Source organism: Aethalodelphis obliquidens, unplaced genomic scaffold (assembly GCF_003676395.1).
Source record: "Aethalodelphis obliquidens isolate GAN/ISIS:26980383/991018 unplaced genomic scaffold, ASM367639v1 scaffold43, whole genome shotgun sequence".
Lineage (NCBI taxonomy): Eukaryota > Metazoa > Chordata > Mammalia > Artiodactyla > Delphinidae > Aethalodelphis > Aethalodelphis obliquidens.
Genome location: NW_020837987.1, coordinates 13,252,807 through 13,263,779, shown reverse-complemented (window position 1 = coordinate 13,263,779; position 10,973 = coordinate 13,252,807). Strand labels below are relative to the sequence as shown.

At 48.3% G+C, this 10,973-nt stretch overlaps 1 protein-coding gene across 2 annotated transcripts in view; it reads left to right on the top strand.

Moving 5' to 3' along the window:
• The first annotated feature begins 68 nt into the window (after positions 1 to 68).
• The window catches only part of LIG1 (DNA ligase 1), a 41,676-nt gene continuing 30,771 nt past the window's right edge, over positions 69 to 10,973 (top strand). Inside the window, exons 1-2 of one of the 2 annotated variants that reach the window (XM_027080022.1) lie at positions 69 to 368; positions 9,808 to 9,878. In XM_027080022.1, coding sequence (XP_026935823.1) covers positions 9,862 to 9,878 — 17 coding nt within the window. In that variant the 5' untranslated portion in view covers positions 69 to 368; positions 9,808 to 9,861. The remainder of the gene's footprint in view (positions 369 to 9,807; positions 9,879 to 10,973) is intronic. The other variant, XM_027080023.1, reaches the window with a different exon arrangement.

Here is a 10,973-nt window from a genome sequence, read left to right as displayed (position 1 = left end):
GCCGTGCGTCGCGCAGCGGCTTCCACCGAATCTCCCTTTTCCCGCCGGTCGCTCCGCAGATCCCCCCAGCCACACCCACTCATCCAGAGCAACAGAAGGCTCGGGGCTGTTTCCCATCGTGCTCTGCGGGAGGGCTTGCCCCACTTCACCCCCTTTACTGGCACTCTCACGTCTTGGAGACTACAACTCCCAGCGTTCTCCGTGTGGCGGCGGCGCGGACGTCGCCCGGCCCCGCCCCTCGGCTCGGCCCCGCCCCCGCCCGCCGAAGTCTGCGCGCGAAGTCCGTGGCGCGAATTTGGGACTGCAGTGTATCGCCGAGCGGTTCCGGTTGTGACGCTCAGGACAACGGCGCGCGGGCTCGGCGCGAGGCAAGTGGCGCCGGCCGTGAGGGCCTTTAGGGTTGGGGAACGGCGTGCGTGTCGTAAACTCGGGGCTTGTGCCTTCGCCTGGTCGGCTGCAGAGAGTGGACGTAGGGGTCGCTGAGGCAGTGGGGAGCGCGCTGCGGAGGGGAGAGCGCGGGCAGCAGGCCGCTGGAGGGGGCGGGGCTGCGTCTGCTGGAGGTTCAGGGCCGGGTAGAAGGTAGACGAGGGCCGAAACCCTTGTACGGGACAGGGTCTGAAGAGAGGCCTGGAGGGGCGGGACTACCTGGAAGGGGCGTGGTTATACAGGGATGAGGGGCGGGGAAAAGGCTGTCGGTGGGCGAGGCCATCCGGAAGTTGGACGGGTCGGGGGAGGTGGGCCCACCTGGAAGGGGGTGGGGCTAGGGAAAAGTTTAACAGTGGGCGGGGCCGGGGGAAAGGTTGAAGGAGAGGGGTCAGCTTTAAGGGGTGAGCACAGGTAGATGGAGGTGAGGCCAGAGGAAATCAGTGGTAAGAGCTAGGCTTAGGCAAAGGCCTTATGAAAGGTCTCGAACCTTCCGGACGGGGGGAGCTCTGGCCTTGTGTATGCCTGATGAGGGGGCAGGGCCAAGGGAAGAGCAGTGAAGGGGCGGCTGGACAGCGAGGAGGAGGCCAAGGCCTGGGAGAGGGTGGGGCCATAGAGGAGGTTAGCTGAAAGGTCTGGGCTAATTGTTACCTGAGATGGTGGAGGGAGGGCCAGAAGAGCTTGGGGAGGGAAGAGAGAAGGATCTTGAGGCCCTTAAGTGAGGGGGTAGCTTCAAGGGTAAGGGGGAGAGTATTTGGGAGGAAGAGGGGGCGTTTGGAAAGGAGAGCTGGCATCTGAAAGCTGAGGAGAATCAGTGAGGGGAGCCAGCAGAAAATGGGATTAAGGCCATCACTCCTTGGCCACCATCCCCTTTTCAGCCCGTTTGAATCTCTGACTTATTAGGCAGCCTGAGAAGAAGGCACGAGGAAAAGGCAAGAAGAACGTGTTAAGTAAGACCTCCTTAATTTCATCTTATCTTAGGATTCTTTGGGAGCTCGGTAGGCCTGCAGATTTTCCCCCTCCATTCCCAGGATTCTGATTCAGTAGGTCTGGGAGTGCGGTGGGTATATTTTAAACGTGAATCCCTGGGGGTTCTCAGAACTGGCACCCCTCGTTTATAGTATCCGTCATTGACCAGCTGTGTGGCCCTGGACAAGGCAGTTTCCCTCTCCTGTCTCAGCTTCCTGAGTTGTCTTTTGGGGGAATGCTGAGCTGTTTTAAACCTCAGAGCAGGAGGGAGAGTAGCATATTTACGGGAAAGGTGGAAAATATTTCACAGGGGTCGGGTGAGGATAGGGGACAGGTCAGGAAATGTGAGCTTTTACTAAATAGAAGAAATGCAGACTTGAGCTTCTGGCCTGTCATCCTCAGACTGTTCACCCCTAAACACCCTTTTACATCCCCCTTGTTACCATGGTCTCCAGGTTTGAAAGATCTTGCTTATAAACTGTAAATTCTTCAGTAATGTTTTTGTTATCCCAGTTTTTAGTAATCAAAGGAATGTGTGTGGGCCAGTGCATTCAGTGCCAGCACTGTTTTAGGTCCCGTGGCCATATCGTTGAACAAATAGACAAAATCCCTATCTTTATGGAACTTACATTTGAGCCCTGCACTGCTTAAAACAGTAGCCATTAGCCACGTGTAGCTATTGAATTTTTTTTATGAGTAGGTATTACTTTTATTATTTTTTAATTTAATTTTTATTTTATACTGGGGTATAGCTGATTTATAATATTGTGTTTGTTGCAGGTGTACAGCAAAGTGATTCAGTTATACATATATCCATTCTTTTTCAGAGTCTTTTCCCATATAGATTATTACAGAATAGTGAGTAGAGTTCCCTGTGCTATACAGTAGGTCCTTGTTGATTATCTATTTTATACATAGCAGTAGCTATTGAAATTCAAGTTAATTAGAAACAAATGAAAAACTCAGTGCCTCAGTCGCACTAGCTGCCTTTCAAATGCTCCGAAGCCACATATGGCTAGAGCTCCCTTTCTGGACAATGCGGATAGAGAACAATTTCTGTCAGGCAGAAAGTCCTGTTTGAAGCACTGCTCTAGAGGGTGAAACAAATTCTAATTTATAAGGTCAGGTTGTGCTATGTGCTGTGAAGAAAAAGAGGGAGGGGACAGTACAACAGGCCAGGGGTGGCGGTAGCCGGACCTGAATCATTGGTAACTCCACTGATTTTTTTTATAATAATAAAAAAAATTACATATAGTAAAATTTACTCTTTTCGGTGTATAGTTCTGTTAATTTTGAAACATTTAGAGTTATGTCACCACCACCACAATCAAGGTACAGAACCGTTCCATCACCCCTAAAAATGATTCTGGGGCTCCCTTTAAGCCCTCCGTCTGGCAACCACTGATTCCTCTCCATTCCTGTAGTGTATCAGTAGATCACTCCTTTTTATTGCCGAGTAAGCGTAAACAAAGTTTAGAATATTCTACAATAGAACACTAGCCAGCAATTAAACGCATTGTATGATGTACCACAATTTGTTCATCCATTCACCCACTGAAGGACATTTGGGTTTTTTTTTACAGTTTTTGGCGATTATAAACAGACTGTTACTGTAAACATTAGGTTACAGGTTTTTGTGTGAACGTAGGATTTCACTGGGTAGATACCCAGAAGTGGGATTGCCGGGTCAGTATGGTAAATGCATGCTTAACGGTTTGAGAAACTGCCAAACTTTTCCAAAAGTGACTGGACCGTTTTGCCTTCCCACCAGAAATATATGAGAGTTCCAGTTGCTCCGCATCTTCCCCAGCCCTTGGTATTGTCACTTGTTTGATAATTAAATAATAGGTATGTAGTGGACACCAAGGTTTTTGACCTGTGCAGCTGGGTGAAAAAAGCTACCAGTGCTGAGACGGAGAACATTGGTTGGAGGAGGGATAAAAGTGTGTGTATGCGTGTGTGTGTGTCTTTTCTAAGAGTTTGGATTTGGTCCCATTGAGTCTGAGATTTTGGTTAGAAATCCAGATGGAGATAGCAGCACAGAAAACTAGAAATATGAGTCCTTGAGTTTAGAGGGGAAGTCACAGCTAGAGGTAGACATTTTGGGGTCGTCATCATCCCAGAGTATGTTTAAGCCTTAAGGTCTCCAACGGAGTGGGTGTAAATAGGACAGAGAGGAGGAATTGGGCCTTGGGCACTGCAACCGTTAGAAAGTGAGTTGCTACATTTTCTGTTGCTGCTGTAACATATTACCAGGAACTGAGTGGCTTAAAACAGCACACATTTTAATTCTCCTACAGTTTCCGAGGCCAGACGTCTAAAATTGTTTTCCCTAAAATCGAGGTGTTGGCAGGGCTACATACCTTCTGGGGGCTTTAGGGAAAATCATTTCCTTGCTTTTTCCAGCTTTTAGAGGCCACCTGCATTCCTTGACTCGTGGCCCCTTCCTCCATCTTCAAAGCCAGCAAGGTAGCATCTCCAATCTCTGACTCTAAGCCCCTCCTTCCACTTACAAGGATCACTTGTCATCTTTTTTTTTTTTTTGCGGTACGTGGCCGTCTCACTGCTGCGGCCTCTCCCGTTGCGGAGCACAGGCTCCAGGCGCGCAGGCTCAGTGGCCATGGCTCACGGGCCCAGCCACTCCGTGGCATGTGGGATCTTCCCGGACCGGGGCACGAACCCGTGTCCCCTGCATTGGCAGGCGGACCCTCAACCACTGCGCCACCAGGGAAGCCCCATTTGTAAGTGATAACACTGGGCCCACCTGTATAATCCACAGTACTCTCCCCACCTCAGAACGCTTAATCACATCTGCAGTCTCTTGCCACGTAAGGTAACATATCCACAGGTCCAGGATTAGCGCGGGGACATCTTTGGGGGCGCTTACTCTTCTCCCCGCAGTGGCTAAGGAAGACCCCTCACAGGAATCCAGGAAATAGTAGACACTGAGGTGAGGGTGTGGTTTGAAGGAAGAATTTCAGTGGAGCAAGGAGTCAGATGTTTCTAATGCTGCTTATGGGCCAAGATGAGGAACAAGAAATGACTTTCGGATTTAGCAGCCCAGAGGTCCTCGGTCCCCTTGATGAGCAAGGTCCAGCTGAGTGATGTGGGAAAACTTAAAGGTTCAAGCGGGGATGGGAGGAGAGACACTGGAGGTGGTGCCTTGGGACAGTTCTTTCTATGACTTCTCTGAAAAGGGGAGCAGAGAAATGGGGCGATAGCTGCTAGGAGCACGTGGGGTCAAGAGAGGGATTTTTGTTTGTTTAGGTAGGAGGAGTCACAGCAGAATTGTAAACCGATAGGGATGGTCTAGTAGAGAAAAGTCGATGATGCAGGAGAGAAGGGAGAGGCGTGCTGGAGCATGGGGTTTGAGGAGGTGAGAGGGCATAAGATCTGGTGCGCAGGTTGAGGGTCTGGCCTTCAGTGAGGGCACAGCTGGGTGGTCTCAGTACCGACAGCTGGGAGTCGGAGCGCCTGCGCGCAGGCGCAGTTGCGGAGGCAGATAAGGTGGTGGGAACTTGTCTTTCTCCCGATTGCTGCCATTTCCTCCGACGAGGAGGAGAGTGGAGGCGGTGCTGGCGGCTGGAGAAGCTAGTGTGAAGTACGGTCTGGGAGAGCAGGAGGGTTGAAGGGTCTGGGGGAATGGAGAGAATTGGACCGCAGTCCGAAGGACCCCTGGGGACCAGTCCAGGTCCGTTCTGCGGGCGCGGGCACAGGGTAGGTGGAAAGTTGGCTGGAATCAGCAGCTTTGGGGTTTTGCACGGTGAGACGGAGGGCGGGAGTTAAGAGCAAGAGAGCGACGAAAGACGGTAATGGTGCACCGGAATCCACCCGAGTCAAGGCAGGAAGGGGGGACGTGATGCGGAAGGAGAGTGAAGAGGAGGATTGACTGGTTTGTAGACTTAGGGAAGGACTGGGAAACTTATGGAGTTGGGTTTCTAAAGGAAGTTGGCTGGCAATTTAGGGGTGGTGGTTGGAGAATAAATAGGCTGTTTGAGATATAAATCAGCATATAAATGGTATGTAACGCCAGGGCCCTGAGCCCTGAGCTTCGAATCAAGAAATTGGGTTTTAGTCGAGTTCGTTAATTCGTTTGTTTGTTCGTTCCTTCCTTCATTTTTTCCAGTCTCCTTGTTGGAGTGCTGAGTCCTATTTCATCCTTATTTACTTTGAACATTTTTTTTTTTGGCCGCGCCGGCGTGTGGGGATCTTAGTTCCCTCAGCAGGGATCGAACCCCTTGCTCCCTGCATTGTTAGCGCGGAGCATTAACCACTGGACCACCAGGGACGTCCCGTACTTTGCATATCTTTGACAGTGGGGCCTGTGAGGTTTTTCAAGAGCAGGGACTGGGTTTCCATTCCTGTATTGTCCCAGAGACTGAAAGTCTTGGGAGCCCTGCAGTGACTTCTGTGTGAGGCTCTGTTCTTCCTTGTGTGGAAGTGAATTTAGGGGCTCCCTGGCTGGTTGGGAAGAAAAGATCTTGACTTTGACAGATAATTCATGTCCAGGATAGATTAGAACTTTCTCAAGTGAGGGACTCGTACCAATACTAGTGTTTTTTGAGGGGGAAAGGGGCTGGGTTATTCACTACCTTATTGATTTTCATGAATTCTGAGCTTTGGGCTGTATACACAAATTATATTTTTATTCCCAATTTTAGGTTACTTTTTCGCCTTTGACTCATAAAAACTTTCAGACAGAAAAGTAGAGCAACTAGAATAATGCGCCGCCACCTCGACTTTACAGCTGTTAACATTTTGCTATGTTTGCACCGTCTGATTTTCTGAATAAAAAAATTTAACGTTTATTGTAGAAGTTTCAAACATACACAAAAGTAGAGAGTAGTGTCATGAATCCCTGTGTACCCATTACCCAGCCCCAGGAATTATCAGAATAGTTCATTCTTATTTCGTCTATATGCTCCTTAATTCCCCCCAAAAACCCTGAATTATTTTAAAGCAAACTTCAGGCATTTGCTGAAATATTTGAACTAGTTTACAGACATCATGACATTTTGTCCCTGTTTATTTCAGCATGCTTCTTTAAGCAGTAAAGGCTTTTTCTGATTTGAGTTTCACACATTAAAAAATTAACAGAAGTACTTAAGGAAACTGGAAGTGGTGTGTGGGTATGACATTAAATAACACTAACGCTCATAAGGAGAAAGTTAATCCCTTTATATTCTCTTTCAGTTTGTCTTAGAAAGGCTCCGTTTGGTGCAGGGTGCCTTTCACAGCCCCCTCCAGCACTTGGCTAGTTAGCGCTTTGAACAAAGAGAAAGCAGCAGGTCTGGGCTCAGAGCGTCCAGCAGCCAGTGCTTTGAACTACAACCTAATCATCTGGTTTTGTTCTTTTTATTTTTGCGGCTGTCTCCTATTTGTGGCAGGCGTTGCTGTTCTGCCTGTGGGAGTGACAGAAATGGGAGTGCAGGGTGCCTAGGATCTGGAGCCAGGGTGTCTGAATTTGGATCCCCCGTTTGCTGCTCACGAGCTCTGTGATTCAGGACAAGTGATTTAACCTTTCTGTGCCTCACTTTTCTCATCGGTGACATGGGGATAACAGTTGGAAATGCTTGAGTGGGTGGTTGGGTAGTATGGGGTCACATTATCGTTGGTACAGTTGTTATCTCAACAGCCCCCAGATCTAGGGCCACCTCCATCTCCCTCGATCCCAATATGGAGGGACCCCTTCCTTCCTCACCCTCAGAATGTTAGTGGTTAAGGACACGGACTCTGGAGCCAGACGACTGGCTTTGGATCCTGGCTCTGCGACTCATTAGGCTGTGTGGCCTTGAGCAGGTTACTCGACCTCTCTGTGCTTCTGTCACCTCATTTGTAAAATCAGGACAATGATGAATTGTAATAGCTTTTGCATGAATTAATTCATATAAAGTTTTGGAAGAGTGCCTACCGCCCACTAAGCACCCCAGTTCATAAGAAGTTGATTCTTTGACAGAAAAAATAATTCAGTGAAAAAAAATCCAGGGTTTTCCTAGATATGGTGGAAATTGCCAAGGTGGTATGAAGAATGTCTGAAGGTTGGGAAATAATTTTTGGAGGAGATGGGAGTGAACCAGGCACAGCCCCATGGCTCCGGAGCCCCACATCTGTTTGGAAAGTTAAACTGAACGTAATCTGGGGACCACGGGGTGGATGCAATAAGTGTGATGAGAGAAGTACTAATTAACCACCGTGAGAGGCCAGGAAAGTGAGCTGCTCTTCCAGCAGGTGCCCCCGGGAGGCTTCCTGGCAGCCTATCAGCTCGGAGCTGGGCCAAAGGGGACTGGCCCTGGGTGGGGGGGCGGGCAGGGCCTCACCAGAGGGAAGAGCCAGTGGGGGGCTGAGAAAGAGAATTAGAAAAGTTATCTGGGGCTTAGATTTACTATTTTAAAAAAAAGTCAAACAGGTAATAAATATGTATGGTTCAAAATAAAATCAGGACAGAGGTACACAGTGACCAGTTCGGCTCACAGCCCGTCACCTTGTCGGCCCCAGCCACTTCTGTTGCTTTCTTGGTTATCTTTCCAGAGTTTCTGATTGGCTGAAATAAGCAGTACTAACGAATATGTATATTCTTATTTTCCCTTGTCTTGCAAAATCAATAGCATATTATATCCACTGTTCTGCCTCCTTTATTATTTATTATTAGTTAAAATGTTACTAGATCTAGGCCTTCTTTCTATAGCAGTAATAGTGCCTTCATTCTGTTTTGTTTCTTACTTTTTATTTTGAAATAATTAGAGACTCACAGGAAGTTGTAAAAATAGTACACCCATCTTCCCCCAGAGGTGACATCATTTTTTTTTAAATTTATTTTTAATTTTATTTTTGGCTGCATTGGGTCTTCATTGCTGCACGCGGGCTTTCTCTAGTTGTGGCGAGCGGGGGCTACTCTTTGTTGCAGTGCGCGGGCTTCTCATTGCAGTGGCTTCTCTTGTTGTAGAGCACAGGCTCTAGGCGCACGGGCTTCAGTAGTTGTGTCTTGCGGGCTCAGTAGTTGTGATGCACGGACTTAGTTGCTCCGTGGCATGTGGGATCTTCCGGGACCAGGGCTCAAACCCGTGTCCCCTGCATTGGCAGGCGGATTCTTAACCACTGCACCACCAGGGAAGCCCGTGACATCTTATATTAGTGTAATCCAGTATTAAAACCAGGAAATTAGCCTTGGACAGTACTGTTAGCTGGATTCTAGCCCGTGTTCAGTTTTTACATGCGCTCCTGTGTGTGTGTGACTGTCTCTGTCTATGCAGTTTGATCCCATGCAGAGATCTGTGGACGCACCACCACAATTGAGATACAGAACAGTGCCGTCTCCCCAGAGGAACTCCCTATGCTACCTACCCCTTCACAGCCCCCGCCCCCTGGCAATTGCTCATCTCCATGTGAGTTTTGTCCTTTGGAGAATGTCATGTAAATGGAATCATCCAGTCCGCACCCTTTTGAGATTGGTGTGCCCCCCACGAGGGTCTTAACAGTATACCTTAGAAACAGCTCAACAGCTGATTTATTTAGCCCTGTGGGTATGATTTGATGAACTGCCATGTCTCACAGCCATTGTAGCATATTATATAATCAATGCAAAAATTTTTTTCACTAACCTGAAAATTTAGCTAAAAAAAAAAAACCCAACTGAACAAAACCTTTTGGTCTTCAGTATGTCATTGTATTAGACAAAAAGCAGGCTCCATACGGTAAAGGAAGCGCCTGTTCTCTGACTCAGACCCCTTTTCTTCACTAATAAATCTCACCAGCAAATCATTTTGGTCTGTAAAAACTGGAGTTTCTTCTTGATGGGGAAACTCATGTTTCTGATTTTGTGGGGTTTTTTTCTTTCTGAAAAGAAGTGTCAATGTAAATAATTGAGAAACGATCTATAATGGGAATAGAAAAAAAAGTTTTATTCGAGCCAAACGGAGGACTGTAGTTCAGGAGACAGCCTCTCAGTTCTGAGGAACTGCTCCAGAGAAGCATGGTTTTCAGCACAGTTTTATATCTTGTTAGAACAAAGAACGTACATCAAACACGACCGGGAGTACATTCCTTCAAGGTTTCAAAAAGAGGGAAAAAAAAGATTAGCATGCAGACACAGTGAGTCAGTATGGCCGTGGCACCTGGGAAGGGAACCTTGTCTTTGAAGGGCTACTAGCCCAGCTGTCATAGGAAGGGAGACATTTATCCCTATCTTCAGAGTGGACGTTCTTTATTTCTGGTAAATGCATTCTCTTCTTTAGTTGGTTAAAGCAGCTGCACGTTGTACGTTTGACAGGCCATATGATGGGCTGTTCAGTGAGCGTCAAGTTCAAGCCAGGTGATGTAGATTTCAGGGTGATTTCCCCAAACCTCAGTGTGTGGAAGTTTCTGTTTTGATCCCTGCACAATCAGTATCCTCACCAAGTATTTGGATGTCTACTTCAGGAACTGCCCACTGGAGAAGAGGAGGACAGGGGAGGGGAGGATTCTGACGCCATCATGCAGCGAAGTATTATGTAAGTACCCTCCCCACACCCCTGCCCCTGCCACCGGCTTACATACTCCAAGTTCTCTGCTCCCCTCTCTGACTCTGCGCCTTATCTTAGAAGAACTCAGGTTAGTCTTCACGTAGGGATTTCCAGGAGTTGAGCAGTACGGAAAGTGGGAAAGGGGATCGGAAAAATAGGTAGTGTAGTAACCAGAATTTTTAGTTGCAAGGTTCAGAGACCCTGACCCCTGGTTCTCAATCGGGGGCAGTTTTGTCCCCCAGGGAACAACAGACATTTTTGGTTGTCACCACCTGGGGGGAGAGGGAATTTCCCACTAGCATCTAGTGGATAAAGACCAGGCAGGCTGCTAAACATCCTACAATGCCCCGGGTAGCCCTCCACAGCGAAGAGTGATCTGGCCTGAAATGCCGGTAATGCCTGGCTTGAGGAACCCGGTACTCAGTCAGGCCGGCTTCAGGAAAAACAGAAAAGGAATTCTTTGGCTTGTGTAGTAGAAACTTGGCTTTTTTAAAAATTAATTAATTAATTAATTTATTTATTTATTTTTGGCTGTGTTGGGTCTTCGTTTCTGTGCGAGGGCTTTCTCCAGTTGCGGCGAGCAGGGACCACTCCTCATCGCGGTGCGTAGGCCTCTCACTGTCACTGCCTCTCTTGTTGCGGAGCACAGGCTCCAGACGCGCAGGCTCAGTAGTTGTGGCTCATTGGCCTAGTTGCTCCGCAGCGTGTGGGATCCTCCGGGACCAGTGCTTAAACCCGTGTCCCCTGCATTGGCAGTCAGATTCTCAACGACTGTGCCACCAGGGAAGCCCGAAACTTGGCTTTAATAGTCAGATCCAGTTGTCCAGACTTTCTCACTGGGACTCTGTCTCCATCATTCAGCTCTGCTTTCTTGGATATTGTATCACTCTGGCAGGCTGTCTTCCTTAGGCTTTTAGTACCCTAGAGTCAGCAATCCCGGTGGAGAGAGGTGGTCTCTCTCCCAGCTGTCACAACAATATCTAGAGTTAAGTTTCATTGGCCCACCTTGGGCCGCATGCCGGACCCTGAGCCAGCCACTGTCGTAGCCCCAGGGATGCAGGGCCTTGAGTGTCCAGGCCCAGG